The sequence below is a fragment of the Macrobrachium nipponense genome, chromosome 25 (assembly GCF_015104395.2).
Source record: "Macrobrachium nipponense isolate FS-2020 chromosome 25, ASM1510439v2, whole genome shotgun sequence".
Taxonomy (NCBI): Eukaryota; Metazoa; Arthropoda; class Malacostraca; order Decapoda; family Palaemonidae; genus Macrobrachium; species Macrobrachium nipponense.
The window spans coordinates 36,613,329-36,634,959 of record NC_087214.1 but is presented as its reverse complement, the minus strand read 5'-3'; the positions used below and the strand labels follow the sequence as shown (position 1 = coordinate 36,634,959).

The 21,631-nt window shown below is 37.5% G+C and overlaps 2 protein-coding genes across 2 annotated transcripts; both read left to right on the top strand.

Moving 5' to 3' along the window:
- Positions 1–2,229: 2,229 nt before the first annotated feature.
- LOC135199378 (serine protease inhibitor 88Ea-like) lies at positions 2,230–9,959 on the top strand. Its single transcript, XM_064227364.1, has 5 exons — positions 2,230–3,979; positions 4,823–4,955; positions 5,829–6,072; positions 6,801–7,036; positions 7,367–9,959. The coding sequence occupies exons 1-5, from the start codon at positions 3,648–3,650 to the stop codon at positions 7,661–7,663; spliced, it is 1,242 nt and encodes a 413-aa protein (XP_064083434.1). The 5' UTR covers positions 2,230–3,647; the 3' UTR covers positions 7,664–9,959.
- Positions 9,960–10,625: 666 nt separating this feature from the next.
- LOC135199371 (leukocyte elastase inhibitor-like) lies at positions 10,626–18,320 on the top strand. Its single transcript, XM_064227348.1, has 6 exons — positions 10,626–10,994; positions 12,294–12,634; positions 13,746–13,884; positions 15,464–15,707; positions 16,564–16,823; positions 17,623–18,320. Exons 2-6 carry the CDS (start codon positions 12,306–12,308, stop codon positions 17,938–17,940), a joined length of 1,290 nt encoding a protein of 429 aa, XP_064083418.1. The 5' UTR covers positions 10,626–10,994; positions 12,294–12,305; the 3' UTR covers positions 17,941–18,320.
- The last annotated feature ends 3,311 nt before the right edge of the window (positions 18,321–21,631 follow it).

Genomic DNA, 21,631 nt, shown 5'->3' with positions numbered 1-21,631 from the left:
CGGTACTACGTATGGACCACTGGAAAGTAATTCTCTTGGGATTTTATGTGTATGTGCGTATGTGTGTATGTGTATGTGTATGTATGTATATATGTATGTATGTATTATCTGACAAGTATTTTGACAAAGGTTTCTAACTCCTTCTAAAGAAGCATTTATTGTCTTTGTCAAAATAATGTTTTGGCCAAAAAAATCTTTGACAAAACATCTGGATTATATATTTGTATTTCATGAAAAAAAAAGTGATATGAATAACATTAATAATCTGTCAATATATAGATATATATATATATATATATATATAGTATATATAGATATATATATATATATTATAATATATATATTTATATATATATATATATATATCTATATATATATATATATATATATATATATATATATATTTATATATATAAAATCTTTAAAACAATCCCATGGTATCAAACTCTCATAAAAAAATTCAAAATTCACCACAAAATGAAATATTGCCTCCAAAAAAAAAAAACTCGAGTTAGACAAGAACACATATCCCAAATCATACTTGTCAAAATAGAGAACACTCTCTATATGTATCTCTCTCTATATATATATACAGATATATAGAAAGATATATGAGATATATTGAAAGAACTATACGCATTTGAGTTAGACAAGAACACGTATCCCAAATCATGTGTCAAAATAAAGAACACTGTCTATATATACCTATAGACAGATATATTATATAACACAGGAATATATAGAAACGATATATATATATCTATATTATATATAAAACTTATATATATTAATATTATATATATATCTTATAATATATAATATATATATATATGTATATTATATAGATATATATATATATATAGATATATATATATATATAGTATATATATATATATATATATATATATATATAGACATATAGATAGATCTATACACAGCAACCGCTCACAAAATGCTAAGGTTCTGTTCGACCGTGACTCGGAACTGTGGTCAGGTGTAACCGCTACTCCACCTGCCGCCTGTTCCACAACAAACCCCGCCCCCCACCACGTCCCTGTTACCTGTAATTACTGTTTGCAGCCCACACATAGAATAACGGAGGGTCAACACACGAATTCACACCGGGGTGGGGCTGCCGGACCCATGGGATTAAACCCAGGGTACCTTCATATGTTTTTTTTCACGTTTACCTCAGACTATTCCGTAAGTGAGTTCTGTTATAAATGCTTAGTTTGTTTATGCTCATGAATTGAGTCCCGCGGTAAAATTGTTTAGTTTGGGGGGTTGTGGATCCCTTGGACAGGGAGAATGTCATTTTCCCTTACTTGGGGAAGTAGGCTTACAAACCACTATGTTGTTGTTGTTCTTGCTGCTGGTGTTGTTGGGCGGGGATGGAGGGAAAAGGTGGTTAAGAAAGCCCTATGGAAGAGCCTAAAAAGGCCTAGAAAAGGTGTATCGCATCGAGTTAAAGATGCAGGAATTTTAGGATAGGGTGATTACGATTTATTTATTAGTGTGAAAATGTAAAAAAATAAATAATGTGCATGGTAAACAGTACACAACAATTATTTCTAATAGAATATAGGATATTTATTTAAACTTTCAATGGATAAACAAGGCTCTATTTGGCCTTAGATTTTAGCACGTTTTTATTCACGTCAAGTTAACAATGTTTGTAACTTGTGCGTGAGGGGAAAATCTTGCATGCGTCCCGAGTAAGCTGGAGGTCGAATCACGCCTTGCTTTTACGAATGTTTACGTCAGGTTATTCCTTAAGTGGTTTCTGCTATGGAGGCTTAGTTTGTTTATGGTCATGAATTGTGTCCCGTGGTAAGATTGTTTAGTTTGGGGGGGTTGTGGATCCCTTGGTTGGGAAGAATGTCCTTTATGAATTGCCTTTTTACCTCTGGAAATAATATTAAGAGATTTTTTGGGGGGACTAAATGGTCTGAGAACCATAATCATGGAATCATTTTCATCGAATTCTCTAACATATACATATCAGACCATCTCCTAAATAGTAGAAATCATTGGACACAAAAAACATGTAAGTAGAGAATACATAAGACAATAATGATAATAAAAACTCTATGGAAACAATGATACAATGATTAATAATAATAAATCAACAATAAATAAATAATAATTAAAAATACAAACAGTTATTTGAAAAGTTACCTAAAACTCCCAGACAGTCAACATTACATCTCAGTCTTGTTCCAGCCTCTGTAGTGGAAGGTCACACACACACACAGCTCCTCGTCGCGCGCTCCGCTTCGAGATCGTCGTGAGAATTTCGCTGTTGTTTGCTCAATGCTCGTTCGTTTTAGCGGTCGTTTGTCTCACGGTCGGGTGCGCGAGTGGTGTTGACTTAGCGGTTATAAACTATCAGATCGTCAGCCGTGATTCATCTGACGATCTCCGGCGATCGTTGGGTCGTTCAGAGCGGCCAGATACTCAAAAAATAAAACAACTATATCAATCAGTTATCTCCACAGAAGCCATTTCTAGAAAAAAAAATATATATATCGTCTCTCGTGAAGGAAAACGAGAATAAGAATTATTAAATATTATTTTCTTAGCCTGAAAAGCAACGCAGTAAGACTTACGAAGTCGCGATCATCGATGCAGGAGATTGTCTTGAGTCGTAAAAGAAAATAACACAATTCCAACCTCGGAATGACTGAGAGATAAGTGACTGAAAAAAAAGGAAAGAGATTAATTATACATTGTTTTGACAAGGAAGTGCGACTGACTTAACCGTTTTCACTGAACCGTTGGATTTTCCTGTTTAATCTGACCTACTACAGGAGTCATCAGCAGGACATATAGATCAAATCCTATTAACCTGGACCTACAGGAATCCTCAGCAGGACATATAGATAATTGAATTGAAGCTACAGGAATCATCAGCAAGACATATAGGCAAAATCCTATTGAATTGGACTTACAGGAGTCATCAGCAGGACATATTGGTGAGATCCTATTGAACTGAAGCTACAGGTATCACCAGCAGGACATATAGGTGAGATCCTATTGAACTGGAGCTACAGGAATCCTCATTAGGATATAGAGATCAACTCCTATTGAACTGGAGCTAAAGAAATCCTCAAAAGGACAAACAGATCAGATCATAGTCAACTGGACCTATACAGGAATCCTCAGAACGACAAATAGACAACTGAACCTACATGAATCTTCCGAAGAACATATAGATAAAATCCTATTGAACTGGACCTACAGAAATCATCAGCAGGACATATAGATCAAATCCTATTGAACTGAAACTACAGAAATCCTCAATAGGACATATAGATCAGATCCCATTGAACTGGACCTACAGGAATTCTCAGCAAGACATAGATAAAGTCCTATTGAACTGGACCTACAGGAATCGTCAATAGGACATACAGATCAGACACTACTCTGCTGGACCTACAGGAATCCCACAGACGTCTATCTTGAACAGAAGGAACCATTCAAAGGAATTAGTGAACATCCCCAGAAGAACAAATATCATATCCTATTGAACTGAGTCTATAGGAATCATCAGCAGACTGTATACTATTCATCTGGATCTATATAGTAAAGCCCAGACTGACCAGAAAGCAACCAATCAATCAGCAAAAATTCCCACAATAACCAGAATGGCAACGAGCATCAGAATCCTAACGCTAGGCCTACTATCCGTGTCGCTCATTGGCCAAACCCACAGCCAATGCTTCTCCAAGAACGACAGGGTGGCCATGCCCTCGGCAGCCGAGTTCTCCTCCGTGACGGACTTTGCCCTGGACCTCCACAGGGAGCTCTTCCCCTCCAATGCCTCGGGGAACTACGTCGTGTCTCCCCACGCCCTGTGGAAGTCCCTCGCCCTGGCCTACTTTGGGTCTTCGGGCAACACCCAGCTCCAGCTCGAGGACGTCCTCGGAGCCACGGACAAGATCTCCACCCTCAAGATCTGGAGTTATCTGGACAAGCTGTGAGTATGGGTGTTTTTGGTTTCATTTTCATGACATAACTTAGAAAATGAAATGCGTTTGGCATCGGTCTTCTACCAATGGGTCCAGAACCCTTCACTAGGCCCTCCCAAGACTTGGGATACAGAGTAGTAGGGCTCTAAGCTATGAGGGGAAACTTGATGTAACATCATTATGAGAAAAATTGTACAAGATTAATAAGAATGTCAAATAAACAAGACAACTATGAAGTTAGCTATTATATGCAGTCCCTTCACTCTGTCTATCTAAATATCTATCAATCTATTATCTATCTCTATATATCTACTGATCTATCAACCCATCTCCATCTATAAACATAACGGCAGGTAAGTCACCCATCAAATAAAAGAATTTTCACAGGATCTGTGTCATCTAACGTCGTGGCATAAATTCTGCCATGCAGGATGATCGATGACTCGCAAATTCATCCCACAGTGACTATGTGAATTGAAGGGGAAGAAAGACAGCTGCTAAGAGCTGTATGACTATGAATTTTCTGAGGAGGATTTTCCCTTTGCTCAAACTGAAAAAAATACTGTTGATTTCTTTCCCAGAATCCCAAAGAATGATAAAAGACTGAATGTCATCCACCATGTTTTGGGATATTATGTCTGAGTTCTCTGGATCAGCAATCGAGCCTACAGTGATGTCTGGGTTCAATTCACATTAGTACTGCTTCCTACCACCGTGCTAACAGTCATGCATGAATTTCACAGCTCACAGGCAGATAGCAACTAGATGGATAGATTGGTGAGACATCTAGCTAGCAAAAACCAAGAAGCAACACAAACTGTACCATTCTAATTGCACTTTGTTTGCCGCAGGTATCGGAACGAGAGAAACAACACCCCTGGGATGCAGGTCGACGCAAGGGTCTACGTGGGAGAGAGACGCAGTCTGCGGCCTTGCGTGGAAGAGATTCTCGGCGAGGCTTTGGTCACGCAAAACTTTTCGAACGTGAGGGAATATCGCTTTGTTACTATATTCAAGTTTTGGGTGAATGTAGATCCAGTGGATGACATATAATGAGGGTCTTAGGTCATGAAGGGAAAGTCCTTAATTGATAAATATACAGATTAGCTTTGGTAGTCACACTCCTGACCAAACTAAGAGTTTTTTGACAGTATGCTGCATGATATAATTACATCAGGTCCTTTTGGTACATTATATGATTGGGTTAAAGTATATTCTATTCAACAGTCAGTCTGGTATATGGTTGGATTACATTAGTTAATTAAGGCTTATAGTAAAAGTATTTTGTTAAGTAAGGTTCATTGTAAGGTCAAGGTTAAAAGTTTAGGGTTAAAAGTTCAGGAATTTGGGCAAGATTTTTCCAGCATCAGGTTTAACGCGACTCAATTTGCTAGGAGCTTTATCTTGAAATAGTCTCCTAGCGCAGTTCCAAAGTCTCCTGATCTCCAAATATTTAAGCGGGGAGCAAATTCGTTCCTGCTCTCTGCTGACGTCTCCCGAATTTCAGGTGTATCGGTTTTATTTTCCGTTCCTTCGCATTTATCTTTTCATCACCTTTTCCTGCAACCTGTCTCTCTTTCTGCAGACTTATATCCCTTTGGAGCCCTCTTGGGTTTTTTTTTTTATAGTCTGTTGACTCTGTCCATGAGAGTTGTCAGATGAAGATTTAAAAGGATGATAGAAAGAAAGATGATGTCAGGAAAGGTTAGCTTCTAAGATATCACCTGGTTTCTCTCCTCTCTGTTGCTTCCTGTAGTAGAATACATTTACCTACAACTTAGCCATTATGTAAGATAATCTATTAGGTACCTGTTCATGAAACTGACAACAGTATCCCACCTTCCATTCATCCCACAGGTTTACAAATCGACCCTCGAGATCAACAACTGGATTGCATCCAGCACCGGCGGTCAGGTGCGGACGCTGTACCAGCCTGAAGACCTGGAGGGCATGAACATGCTCCTCGTCAGCACGGGAGTCCACAAGGGCTCTTGGCTGCACCCTTTCAAGAAATCTGCCAGTCGCTCCCAGCCCTTCTACTCTAGCCTCGACAGCTACATGGACGTGACGACCATGACTCAGAAAGGCCATTTTAATTACGGTAATGCCAGCTCATTCTAAGCAGGGAATCCTTTTGCCTTTCAGACAAACCCTCTTCTGGGAGGTTTTCTTTCTGAAGGAACAGTTCATTTCTGAAACAGTAGCCAATATTCAGGATAACTCATTATTCTAAAAAGTGGCCTAAGCGCCTCAGTGGCATAGTCGGTATGGTGTTGGTGCACCACCTCAGTGGCCACAAGTTCGATTCTCGAGCATTCCATTGAGATGTGAGAGATTTGCATTTCTGGTGATAGAAGTTCACTCTCGACGTGGTTCGGAAGTCACGTAAAGCCGTTGATCCCGTTGCTGAATAACCACTGGTTCCATGCAATGTAAAAACACCATACAAACAATAAACAGTGGATTATATTCTAAACAGTAGCCAATATTCAGGGTAACTCATGATTCTAAACAGTAGCCAATATTCAGGGTAATTCATAATTCTAAGTGGGGAATCCTTTTCCATTTAGACAAGATCTTTTCTGGAAGGTTTTCTTTTTGAGGGAATAATTAATTTCTGACACAGTAGCCAATATTTAGGCATCATGTCTCAGCAATAAGACATACTTGTCTTTTTGGTCATGCTGTTTAAGATGTAGCTTTACTAACCACTTTCACAACATACCCACAGTGTTGCTGCTGGACTTGAAGTTATGGTAGTTTTCTCCTTATTAGCCTCTCCACCACAAAAAAATAGGCTTCGTCTAAATTTCGCTTCAACTTTCACAGGCGAGTCGGCAGAACTTGGAGTCCAGATCTTGGAGTTGCCCTACGCCGGGCGAGCAGTCTCCATGTACATTCTCCTTCCTCCTCTGAACAGCGGGGCTGTTGGCATCATAAACACGATGAAGAGCCTCAACCCGACGACGCTAAGTCGAGCCATGGCAGAAATGCAACACGCCGAGATCAGGGTGGTCCTTCCAAAGTTCAAATTCCAGTACGAAACGGATCTAGACCTTAAGAAGGTATAGGTGACTGATTATTATTATCATTATTGGTGCTATTGTTGCTTTATTTAAAGATGTCCTTTCTATAATGGGTGTAACAGACAATTGCTGTTTGTCCTGCTGGATATAGGGGGAGGGACTCTTGTGAATAATGTGGCAAAAAGGAAGGGGAAGAGAGGGAGTTGATTATAAGACTAGGGGAATGAGGTCACTTTCTGTTATGATAACCAAATGAAGCCTCCATACATTCACTACACAAGCTAGACTTACTGGATAGTTGACATACGAAGTTGTTATAAGAATATTTGAAACCGAACTGCAGTTTGACCGCTTCTACTTCACCAACAGGCCCTCAGCCGCATGGGAGCGAAGGATCTCTTTGACAAGACCGAGGCAGACCTGACCATCTTCTCACCCACCGGAAACCTGAGCGTGGGGCACATCACGCATAAGGCTTTCGTCGAGATAAATGAGGACGGTGTGGACGCAGCTTCCGCGAAGACTCTCGACGCCAGCGGCTACCAGGCGAATGGGCCCATGAAGCAGAGGGTCTTCGTTTGCAATCGACCTTTCCTGTTCCTCCTGATGGACAAACTGGCCTCCAGGATTCTCTTCATTGGTGCTTACAGAGATCCTAGGCAGTAGATCTGAAGTTAGTAAGACACTGACCTCCAGGATTCTCTTCATTGGTGCTTACAGAGATCCTAGGCAGTAGATCTGAAGTAGCCACATATATATAAAGGACTGTTCAACTACACAACAGATCTAACGTAGGCAGATATATAGGATTACTCACACAAACACACACGCACATACATACACATATGTGGTAGTACCACAACAAGTCAAGAAGAACAGTGCTCCATACAGTATACAAGAGAGCTCAAGTTCATCTTACGGTTGCTCAATCTTTCATGGCTGGTAATAGGTATAGCAGCTTTATTGATTTATAATTGTCATTATTACTCAGTAAACGAAACCTATTCGTATGGAACAAGCCCACCAAAGGGGCCAGTGACTTGAAACTCAACCTTCCAAAGAATATCAAGGTGTTCACTAGAAAGAAGTAACAGCGGGTAAAGGGAAATACAGAAAGAAGAGATCTCACTTATAAGAAAAGTAAAAAATATATAACAAATTAATAAATCGATGAAAACGTAAGTCAGTTATTAAGATAGATGGAGAATTCACTTCTTTATATTGTCAATAGATGGTGCTAACTTCCTGTGACATCACTTGAGCGTTTTTCTGCTAAATTTGCTCCAAATTATCAAAATTTAAAAGTTCATTGTTTTTGTTTTCTTTCCTGATAACTGATCTCTTTGTTTTTCCTGTTGTCTTCTGTTACAGATGAACACAATAGTATTCTTTGAAAGCTACTTGAATTTCAAGTCTATAGTGGCCCCTTTGGTGGGGTTGGTACATCTGAAAAGGGTTCTTGATCTTCTGCATATAATAATAGTAATAGTAATAATAATGACTGAGTTGACATTTTTCCAAGCAAAGACAAACTCCTTGATGTAGACTTTGACGAGAATATATAAAAATTGACAGAAAGAGATTGTTGATAATGCTTGTCCTCTAAAAGCGTAAATATTGTAAAAACCTCGGCACTATTTGTTATCTACGTCAGAGAAATGTACACATATATTCATGTATAGTTGTTGTTGACATAACATACATATTCATCCACTCTTGTTGACCTGATCAGGCACTTTCAAGCTGACAGAATCTAAAACGTGCCACTTTTTTTTTAATGTTTGCCAGACTTTGCACCAAGTAAGACAGTGTCTTTCAGAGTAGAAATTCAGGGACTTGGAGCAAAGTCTGGTGGGAAAATACGAATAACAAAAGTCCAAACATGAGTCAAGTGTACTTTTTTATCAGAACGTCAGGGACTTGAAGCAAAGCTTGGTGGGAAATACCAACACGAAAGTCCGGGGACAAACACGAAGTCCATTTCTGTCACAAAACCAAGTCCATGGTGCAAAGTTTGGTGAGAAAATCACAAACACGAACGTCCAAAGTACGAACAGAAAAGTCCAGCAAAAAGTTCACTTTTGTATGGAAATCAAGAACTAAAGGCTAACTTTGGTAGCAAAAACTTGCACAAAGTCAATATTTTTCACTAAATTAGATACTCAAGAACACGAGACACACAAAGTACATTTTTTAAATTATAAAATTAGGCAGTTTTGCAAAGTTTATCAACAAAAACTTAAAGTTCATTTTTGTCACAAAATCGGACACTTGGTGCAGGTTTGGTGGTAAAAAACATACACAAAGTTAATTCTGCCACAAAATCAAGCACTTGATGCAAAGTTTGACGGTAAAAACATACAAAAAGTCATTGTTTTGTAAGGAAATTAAGCACTTAGAACTAAGTTTGGCAACGAGAACATCTAATACATCCATTTTTGTCACTATATCCGGCACTATAGGTGGAATTCCGAGGGCAAAAACGTACATAATAAGTCCCTATTTGTCACTATATCAGGTACTAGGTGCAAAAACAAAATCAGAATATATCACAGAAAATGTATTCGCATCACACACAAGTGGCCTTGTGAGAAAGAGAGAGAGAGAGAGAGAGAGCTTTCACACACTTTTCAGCCCTGCGTCGACTTTCTCAAGCTTTGGGATGAGCTGGTGTGGACCTCTGGATAAGGACGATCCTTTACATTTCTGTACCTACAGAAATACAACCATCCCTTCCCCAGAACAGAGTGAAATGCCGATGATGAGAAAAAACCGTAGGGGGGGGGGCAGACCCCTCTCCCCCTTGTTATTATACCAAAGACATTATCTGTACAAAATCTCTTAATCAGATAATTTCTGTTATTTGGAAAATAAAGTGAAAATAAAATCATCTTCATTTTCTTTTTTAATTCAAACCAATCTTTTTATCATTGTCCTTTGGAAAAATAAAGTGAAAATTAAATCAGTATTTTTCTAATCTACATTTAAACCAGTCTTGTGTCAGCTTTCGTTTCGAATATCAATCAAAAACCACTAGACGGGTTGTTACCAAATTTATTATTATTATTATTATTATTATTATTATTATTATTATTATTATTATTATTATTATTATTATTACTGGAGAACCTTATTAAATCACTCAGCGAGTTTTATTAAATTGGCTTACGAATTTATGGATATATATATCTATATATAATATATATAGTATATATATATATATATATATATATATATATATATATATATATATATATATATGTATATGTAATTATATATATATATATATATATATATATATATATATATATATATATATATACAGAGAGAGAGAGAGAGAGAGAGAGAATCTGCTAACCAAAAAAGCTAAATTAGTCGACCTGTACTGCCTTATACGATTCATTAGTAAAACACTAAATTTCTTTCACAAAAATCTCAATTTTCTAAGCTTCCGAATACAATCTATCTCTCTACAATGACTAAACTGCCCGCTAAAGTATGTTCCTCTATAGTTACTAACCTCCCTACTAAACTGTTTGAGTTTAGAAGCGAAGATTCTTAAGTTAAGTGCTAGTTAGCTGTTTTCAACAATTTGAGTTGAGATTTCCTCTGAGGTAAACATATCTCAATAGACCAGTTCTAGAGAATTCTTTGAGTGCATTGGATGGGAGAAGGAGCTATATCTTTAAAATACCCACAGTCCTAGAGAGTTCGTGATGGGCATTTGACCGTGAAGAAGGCATTACTTTTAAAATACCCACAGTTCTAGAGAGTTCTTTGTGGGCAGACTGTGGACGAAGGAACTGGCCTTAGAATACCCACAGTTTTCGATAGACAGTTCGTGGTGGACATTGGCTTGTGGACGAAGGAACTGGCTTTAAAATACCCACAGTTTTCAATAAACGGTTCGTGTATGGTGCTAGACTGCGGAAGAAGGAACTGGCTTTAAAATACCCATAGTTTTCGATAGACCGTTCGTCGTGGGCACGATAGTGGAGTAAGTAACGGTCTTCATTATACCCAGAGTTTTTGATAGGCGGGTACGTATAGCTGGCACTGAGTATCTGAGGGTCACAGTCAAAATACCACCTGTCTTCAACTGTTTATAGGTGGGCATTGTCCAGTGAATTCAGGAACCGTTTTCATACCCACAGTTCGTAGTGGGCATCTGGTGGATGAAGTTACCATCTTCATACCCACACAGTCTTCCATATACGGTTCGTAGTGAGCGTTTGGGTAACGGGTATTGAACCGTTTAATTGTCTATAATAAAAATATATACATATATTTGCCTTTCTTAAAAGGTAAGTGGCAGTGAAAATGTGTTTTTATTTTTGTGGTGTTTTCAAAACACACTTAAAGTGCTTTGACCGATTTAGCTTTAAGCTTTTTAAGTTGAATGTTTTAATGGCTCTTAAACCTCTGAAGAATTGTATGAGTGGTTTAAAAAAATACTTTTTGGTTTAAATTTGTTTTGTTTTTGAAGTCTGGTAGTAAAATTCGGAGAATTAAGTTTGTTCCGGTGTTTTGGAAGCTTAAATTTTCCTTAAATACGATCTCTCTCTCTCTCTCTCTCTCTCTCTCTCTCTCTCTCTCTCTCTCTCTCTCTCTCTCTCTCTCTCTCTCTCTGCGAATGAACAGTAAAACCTGCTCCTACAGATAAGTGAGCACAATGTCTCCTCGAGATGACGTAGGCCTATACTACTGTAGGTATCTGAAACATTTCGATATACCTTAGGCCTACCGATTTGCAAACCTAATTTAGATATTTAATTACCATTACCGTATTATAGTTACTGAACTCTAGACTGAACCTATATTTTTTATCGGTACATGAGGAGACTATATCAATATCCTAAATTTCTAAATACCTTTTTTTTTTTCGAAAGTTAAACAGCCTTTAAATATTAAAAATGTTTTGAGTCTTGCAGCGTTAGTTCCTACTCTCAACAGGAGAGCCATTTGCAATTTATTTATTAACTTTGTCGAGTTTCAAAATACAGAATATTAAGTAAAATATATTCAAAGGTATATTAGATTTACGTTAAAATTTTATCCTACTTTTATTTCATTTTAAGTAATGAAGTTTTAAGTAATCTACTTTTTACTTTGTGAGCACCGAAGTGCAAATGTTCTACTTTTAAGTAAATAATGGACCAAAAATATTTACTTTTGTAAATAATGGAGGTAAAAGTCTCTGTCTGTCTGTCTGTCTGTATCTCGTGTTGCAGTACTAACTCGGTGTTCCAGTTCTGTTACTAGTACATCTGTGCTTCAATTCCATGTACAATTCCAGCCTGCAGCAGAGATGTGGGCGTGGCCTACCATCGGAGCCCTCCTGCTCCTCCTGGGCCCTGGAAAGTCCCTACAGCAGTGCTTCACCACGAAGGCCTCCAGCCCTGGAATAGTTTCCGAAGCGGAGCTGTCTGGAATCACAGACTTCGGCCTGGACGTCTACAGGCGCCTCTCCGCCGACTTCGGCGCCAGGAACCTGGTCTATTCGCCCTACAGTCTCTGGAACGCCCTGGTCCTGACTTATTTCGGGACCCAAGGTGCCACCCAGAAGCAGATGGAGGCCGCCCTGCGCGTCAGGGATAAGGTCTCTGCGCACGAGGTCAAAAATGGGCTGGATAATTGGTGAGTCTGTAAAGCTTGGGTCTAGAGGTTTGGGCGGTTTCATTTTTTTTTTGGATTTAAGCTGTCCTCTGGGAGCTTTGTAAATCTATATAATCCTTCTGTATCCTTCTTTATACTCAAGCTTAAGAGTTCAGTTCAATATCTTGACATCTAAATCCACCTATATGCATTTTTTAAGTTTCCAACATTTTTTTTAACGTTGCTCAATTTCTTGGTGAATTTTCCAGGTATGTGGTTTGGGCGGTTTAGTTTTTGGGTTTAAGCTCTCCTCTGGGAGCTTTGTATATCTCTATAATCCTCCTATATGCTTCTATATCCTTCCATATACTCTTAAGCTTTGAGTTTAGTTCAATATCTTGACATCCAACTCCACCTGCATGCATTTTTTTAAAGTTTCCTGGAAATCTCCAACATTTTTTTTTTTTTTTTAACTTTAATCAATTTTTTGGTGAACTTTCTAGGTACGAGGTTTAGACAGGTTGGTTTTTTGGTTTAAGCTTTCCTCTATGAAATTTGTATATCTATATAAATATAATCCTTCTGTATCCATCTATATACTCTAAGCTTTTGAGTTCTGTTCAATGTCTTTGACATCTAACTCCACCTATATGCATTTTTAAGTTTCCTGGAAATCTCCAACATTTTTTAAAAACTCTTCTCAATTTCTTGGTGAACTTTCCAGGTACAAGGTTTGGGCCGTTTGGTTTTTGGTTTAAGCTTGCCTCTGGGAGCTTTGTATATCTTGTATAATCCTTCTATATACTCTTAAGCTTTGAGTTCAGTTCAATATCTTGGCATCCAACTCCACCTATATGCATTTTTTTTTAAGTTTCCATGAAATGTCCAACATTTTAAAAAAACTTTTCTCAATTTTTTGGTTTACTTACTAGGCACGAGATTTGGGCAGTTTGGTTTTTGGGTTTAAGCTTGCCTCTGGGAGCTTTGCATATCTCTAATCCTTATATATGCTTCTATATCCTTCTATACATTCTTAAGGTCTGAGTTCAGTTCAATATCTTGACATCCAACTCCACCTATGTGCATTTTTTTTTTTTTTTTAAGTTTCCAACATTTTTTTTAAAGTTTTTCAATTTTTTGGTGAAATTTCCAGGTACAGCCTCCTCCAGCAGAGCCACCCAGGGTACTACTTCAGCGTGGCGAACCGCATCTACTTCGACATTTTGCTGAATCTGAGGCCCTGTATCAGGAACATCTTCCCTGAAGAGCTGCAAATTGTTTATCTGTTCAATGTGAGTTGAATTGTCTCGAGATATATGGTCTTATTTTTTGAGTCTAGCTTTCGGCTTTCAAACTAGTACTATACTAGCTGATCTGATCTCTGTGGTTTTAGGGCTCTAAAAAAATGGTCTGTGTTTGAGATAGGCTTCAAAATTAGTACTATGCCTACTCTCAACAGGAGAGCCTTTGCGATATATTTGACTAAAAGGGTTTATTTTTAAGTTTAGCTTTAAAATTAGTACTATCTGACCTGATCGCTGTGGTTTTAGGGGTCTTTTAAATGGTCTGTGTTTGAGATAGGCTTCAAAATTAGCAATATTCATCTGACCTCTGTGATCTAGGGCACTTGAAAATGGTGTGATTTGTCTAAAAGGATTTATTTTGAGTAAAAGTTTCAAAGTAACTTTCAAACTAGTACTATCTGACCTGATCTGTGGTTTCATGGCTCTTAAAAAATGGTCTGTTTGAGATAGGCTTCAGAATTAGTACTACTCATCTGATCTCTGATTTTGGGGCACTTGAAAATTAAGTGGTTTATTTTTGCGTCTAGCTTTCAAATTGGTACTAGCTGATCTGATCTCTGTGACACTTTAAATTATTTTAAGTAGTTTATTTTTGCATCTAGCTTTCAAATTGGTACTAGCTGTGATTTTAGGGGTCTTAAAAATAGTGTGATTTGGCTAAAGTGGTTCTGATTTAGTCTATTTAGTGTGAATTTGTCCCTCTAACCCCATTCATAAGTAACAAAAGTCTATAAATATGCAAAGCTATCGGATAACTATGAATATCCTAATCCAGAAGATTCTATTCTGTTTATAATATGAATATAAGTAAAATTAAGCTTAAATCTGGCCATTGGTTCCCTACATATGCCAAAAAATGGTTGCTTAAGTGTGCAATGTTCTTTTAAAATGCTGAATGCAAAGCAACATATAGCAATTAGTACACATGTCTTGTCACTTAGGAGATTATAGCGGGGCATTTAATACTTTTATAAGTAATCTTACTTATGTCTGACACCCTTCCTCCACTAACAGGCCAAAATGACACTTAAATCAGTACACTTTTTTTCCTCGTCTTACAAGTAAAAAAATTTAAGTTTGCAAAACTACTTGGTAACTAAGGGTATCTTAAGTCGTGTAGGAAAGAGTGTAACATTGAACAGTTTATAAGTAAAACCACACTTGTCAACACCCTTCCCCAACATGTAAACCAAAATTACTTAGACATGTCTCTTTCCCACACTTACAGGGCAACATGCTGTGTAAATCTGTGTAATTACTAATGTCTTTTTCCATGAAGAGATACAGGTTCAAATTTATTACTTGCATAAGTAAAACTACACTTACAAATCCATCTTCTCCCACTTATAGACCAAAATTACTTAAATTTTTCACTCTTCTCACACTTACAGGCCAAAAATTACTTTGATTTTTCACTCTTCTCTAACTTACAAGCCAAAATTACTTACACCTGCCCCTCTTAACGCAACTTACAGGCCAAAAAGTACTTGATAAATCTATCTATACCACCACGAAGAAGCCATTCAGTATAAAGTCTAACACTTTAAAAGTAAAACCCCACTTACAGGCCAAGAGCACAGCCAGATACATTAACGACTTCGTGGCGAAGGCCACCAGGGGCCTGATCGAGGAGATCGCGTCCCCTGAGGACGTCAAGGATTCCCAGATGGTGGTGGTCAACGGTGCCGCCTTCGTCGGGAGGTGGAAGTACGAATTCCAGGCCCATAACAATTCCAAGATGCTCTTCCATGTCTCCCCAGACCTCGCTGTCTCCGTGACTATGATGAGGCAGCTGGGGGTGTTCAGATATGGTGAGAGGGGAGATTGATACATAGTAATTCTCTCTCTCTCTCTCTCTCTCTCTCTCTCTCTCTCTCTCTCTCTCTCTCTCTCTCTCTCTTTCTTTTACTTGAGACTCGGAGGTCTGGAAAAACTAAGCCTTCTTAATGATGATAATCTCTCTCATATACTTTTTTAAGTACTTGATTACTTGGAAAGTAATAAAGCATTTGCTTTGTTTTGAGGTTAAAATAGACACTATAGGCCTATGCTCATTTTCAGATTCAAGTTTCCTCAGTAGGCCTAAAGCTAAATAGATGTAAATAAACACTAGTAAGCGAAAGCTCAGACCAAAATACCCGTTTTCATATTAAAATTTTCTCTGTAGGCCTAAGTCAGATAGACAAAAATAGACTATAGAAAAAGTAAGTAAAGACCAAAATATTCTATATAGTACGCCAAGGTTGGAGAGAAATACAGTAGGTCTATCCCTATTATCGTATTCAAATGTTCTCAGTAGGCCTAAGGTTAAATACACAAAAATAACTAGAAGGCCTAAGATAAGACCAAAATATCGATAGACTATAGTAAAAGTAAGTTTCAGAAAAATACCCTATATTCAAATGTTCTCAGTAGGCCTAAGGTCCGATAGACAAAAATAGACTATAAGGCCTAAGGTAAGAACAAAATATTTATAGACTAGAGAAAGTAAGTCAAGACCAATATATTCTATACAGTATGCCTAAGATTAGAAAGAAATACAGTAGGCCTATGTCAATTTTCAGACTCAAATTCTCAGTAGGCTTAAGGTTCAATAGAAATAGACTATAGTAGGTCTATGTCCCCATCTTCAGACTCTATAAATCAACTCTTAATTCTGGCCCACAGGTGAATCCAACGACCTTGGAGCCAGAATCCTGGAGCTGCCTTACACTGGAGAGCAAATTTCCATGTTCCTCTTCCTCCCTCATCCCCAGAGGAGGAGTCCTTCGCGGGATGGAGAGGATCCTCTGGCCAACATGGTCAGGAACTTCGAAGGGCGCTCTCTCAGGGAAGCCATAGAGCCCAGGAACCTAGACTTCCGAGAGGTGGATGTGGCTCTTCCCAAGTTCAACTTCTCCACTGAGATCGGCCACCATCTTGAGAAGGTGAAGAAGAAGAATGTGTATAGGCCTATTGGTCTAAAGATTTACGTAGGCCTACTTTCATATAATAGATCTGTAACTAAAGATAGTCCTTGAATTGCTATTATGCCTATTCATCTGAATATTACGTGAAACTGTTACTTTTGGATGGCATGGGTAACACGTAGGCCTATTTAATGGAGTAATACGTATAATTCCACTTCTGCAGTACATGGTAATACGTACTAGGCCTATTCATTTGAAGATTGTTACATAGTTTTAACTTCTGGTGGGAATGGATAATTTAAAGCCTATTCATTTTAATGTTCGTTAAAGTTTTAACTTTTATTGACATGGTTGATGTGTAGGCCTATTTATTTCATTGCATAATACTTTTAACTCCCTGATAGTAAGGTCAACTAGATGACATGGATAAAACTTGTAGGCCTAGTTCATTGAATAGAACTTTCAACTCCCTGATAGTAAGGTAAACGTCACTGTAGGCCTATTTATTTCATTGCATGAAACTTTAAACTATCCCTGATAGTAAGGTGAATGTCAGTTTAGGCCTATTTATTTCATTGCTTAAAGCTTTAAACTCCCTGATAGTAAGGTAAACGTCAGTGTAGGCCTATTTATTTGATTAAAGCTTTTTAACTCCCTGATAGTAAGGTAAACGTCAGTGTAGACCTATTTATTTCATTGCTTAAAGCTTTAAACTCCCTGATATTAAGGTAAACGTCAGTGTAGGCCTATTCACCAGCTTAAAAAAGAACTTTTAAAATTAACAAATAAAACTATTTCTCCTCCTCCGCCCCTGCAGGCTCTTAAAGGCGTTGGAATCCACGACCTCTTCGACGAAGGGAGAGCCAACCTGACTGCCTTCACCAGTAAGAGAGGCCTCAAGGTAACCCAGACCCTCCACAAGGCCTTCCTGGACGTCAGCGAAGAGGGCACGGAAGCCGCTGCGGCCTCCGCGGTCTTGGTGTCCTTCAGGTCCGCCGAAGGCGTCCTGGATCAGAGCGTGTCCTTCCACCTGACGGAGCCCTTCGCCTTCCTCATCTACGACAAGGACACGAAGAATCCCCTCTTCGCGGGACACGTCAGGAATCCCCTAGATCTGCAGAAGGCGGCGTTGTGAAGGGGCGGTCTGGGCGGTGGCTATTCGGCTTGCTTTGGCCTTCTTGGAGGTCCTTTGGATTGTGCCCTCAAAGGGATCCTCTGACTTATGTCCTCTTGACAGAACCTTAGGCTTGTGTCCCTTCAGAGGTCCTTAGGACTATGTCCTTTTAGAGGTCCTTAGTCCTAAAAAAAAAGGTCCTTAGTGTCTTATGTCCTTTCAGAGGTCCTTATAGTCCTATGTCCTCGGTGAGTCCTAGTATATGTCCCTTCAGAGATCCTATGTCCTATATGTCTCCTCCAAGAGACCCTATAGTCTTATGATTTTAAAATTTAAATTTATATTCTCATTGTATTTAAGTTTTAAATTTTAATTTTGTGCCAAATAAAAATATAAAATCTTTACTTGTTTAAATCCCATTAAAATTGCCTTTGATGGTATAATAATACTCGGGTATTAAAGAGTAGGCCTATAATCTTTTAATCTTGTATTGTTACCTCCAAAAGTAAACATTTGGGGATATTGAAAAGTAAAACATTTTTCATACTTTTGTTTAAATTCCAATAAAATTGCCTTTTGAAGGTATAAGAACATGTGTTCAGGCATTCAAGGAGATGCATATATGCTGTTTATTACATATTGCTACACTGAAAGCATCAACATCTGGGGACACTGAACAGTTTTCTAAAAAAATTCTATCGATGAAATTTTATTAGTAACAATAAAAATTTGAACATTTATGCTTATTTCAAGACTTAAAATATTTAAGATAGAAACAAAGTTTATTGAAAATTTCTAACTAGTTTTTTTCTTTAACATTTTATAGTTCAAGAATACAGTATTTAAGATAGGCATCTTAGTTTATTTGATAGAGGTCTATAATTTTTTTTTGCTTTAACATTTTGTAATATACTTTCTAAATAACCTTATGTAATATTCTTTCTAAAAGGTATATGTCTATAACCTTTTAATGTATATAATATACTTAAAAAGGTTCGTATAGGCCTATTACCTTATGTAAACATTTGGGGCTACTGAAAATGCGTATTATAAAACCGCAATCTTTAAAACAGGTTTATCAAAGAAAGTAATTTTTTTAGATTTTTAAAAATTTTATACAGATTTAGGCTTATCCTAAGAACACAAATATGAAGATAGGTTAACTATGAAGTTTTCTTTTAAAATTTATATTTAATAAATACTAATAGGCCTACAATTTAAGTATTATGAAGTCCATAAATTTGACTATAGTAAAATAGAATTTGTATAGACTTTGTCTAAAATTGTTTTCTTTGTAGACTTTGTTGTCTAAAATTGTTTTTATAAATTATATAACATGAATATCTAAACATGCATTAAAATACAGTACCTTAATAGATTCTGAAATCACACTAAAAAATACGGCAAATGTAAGTAGATCTATCAAGCCTCTAACCGTATGAAAACGAGGAGATATCTGTAGGACTAACGAATGACTCTTATACCAACCTGTGAGGTACAATCAATTAAATGTGCATATAAATAGTTTAGGAGGCTGAAATCCCACCAAAATAAGTAAAAAAAAAATGAGTATGCCTAAGTTAAAGTTTGCCTGGAAGACTATATTAAGTTGTCACATCTGTATAGGTCTAAATTGACTTTGGGTAGGTTTTTTAAGTGTGTGTGGTATTAACTATGATGGGAGGATGGTGTGTTGAAAGTATTTTAATACTCTCTCTCTCTCTCTCTCTCTCTCTCTCTCTCTCTCTCTCTCTCTCTCTCTCTCTCTCTCTCTCTCTCTCTAAAGTTGAGACTGCCTTGACGGAGCTACGCATACCCAACCTATGGTTGAAACTGCGTAGCGGGCAAGAGGGCTTTCGAACTGGGAGAATATCTCCTAGTCTGAATCTAAATGTCTCAATTTTTCCCTTACTTGATCATCTTCCAATCTCTTACTTTCTGTCACTCAGTTGCTTCCCCAAGCTGTCCTCCTCCTCTTCACTAAAACCCTCGTGCAGATTAGGTAGGAGCTGGGTCTCTGAATTTACCTTGATCCAAATGGCAGGGACTATAGTGGTTTAGCCCGCCGCTCGAATATGTTTTGACCTTGAGAATATTGATGTAATTCTACATCAATATTTATTGGGGCGGGACTACCTGTGGGGACTTACCTACGGAATCCGGGGAGGTATAGTCTTCACGGTAGGACTCTCGGCAATTTATCCGGATTGCCCTCTAAAATAACATGAGTGGGGATGATTGCATACTAGCTTTGCCCTCCGTCCTATCAAGCGGGTTTCGCTTACACTTGAGCCATTCATGTTATGATAGAGCCATCCCTTCGGGGTAGGGTAGGGAGTGGAAATATGGGAGTTGGTCTCTGCTATGTGTCTTTAGTGAGGGGGAAGTCTTTGAGAGGAGACCCAGTTTTTTCCATGACTTGTAGTTGGTTTCTCTGTAATTTAAAAAAAAAAAAAAAAAATGGAAATTGACTATGGAAGTCAGTCCCCCGGAAAATGTGACCCCGTGACACTAGATAACCATCTGACCCTGGAAACGAACAAGGACACCCTTTTGGACACTTCAATCCAAAATATAGCAACTATGGAGCCTTTTATTAGGCCAAAAAGATTTATCAAAAGAAAATTCCAGCCTAGCCCTTCTCTAGCTTTATTTGAATCACTTTTTGGAAAGGACAGTTGGACAAGATTTTTGACAATAGAAAGTGAAAACAAAATTTCAAATTTCAAATTAGAAAATTATTTACTGACCAGATACCCAACAGAAAGCATGGAATTTCGTCAAACACAAACAAATACATGGATGGTGGAAACCACTACTAAAGCCCAATCAGAAAATGACTTATAAATTACGAACATAGATAACACAAAAATAAGTCACCAAACATAATAAACTTAATAGTATTTGTGGTACTATAATCCTGCCAAATAATGACGACGAATTAATAGATAAAAATATTTTGATGGACTCGCTTAAGAAAAGATATAAAAACATTGAAGATTCTGACATTTATAATATCCCAAGTAGGAAAAATTCAAAAATAAATATACAAATAGCTAAATTGAAATCTGAAGGAAACGAACTCCCTTTAACAATTAAAGTATCAAGGCAGACGAGAGAGTTAAGACCATATATCCCTAAACCACTACAGTGCAAATCATGTAGTAAATATGGCCATTCAAATAAAAATTGTAAAGAAGCTCCAAGATGTGCATGTTGTGGATCATACAACCACACAACAAAATGGGACTGTGAAAACCCAAATTGCATAAATTGTGGTCAGAATCACTACTCAAGATCAAAGGAATGCGTATATTACTTATACAACACTGAACTAAAAATCTTACAAGAAAGAAGTGGAATGTCAATAAGAGAAGCTAAGATAGAACTGAAAGTAAGAGGTTTACAAGATCCAGCAAGGAAAAACACATATAAAGAGGTAGTAAATAAAGAAGTGCAAAACCAAATTCCTACAAAATTATACAGTATAAATCAAACAAAAATACTCATAATAAAAAGGCCCAAAATTCAAGCTCAGAAGCTGCAGAACATTTAAGTAACACAAATTTATATAATATATTACCAACACCAGAAATGCAAGAAGACATGATGAATTTGGAGGAAAAGCAAAATACAAGAGCAAAGTCAAAAGACAAAAAAAAGACTACTTGAAACAACCCCACCAAAATCCAAAAAACAAATTAAACAATCA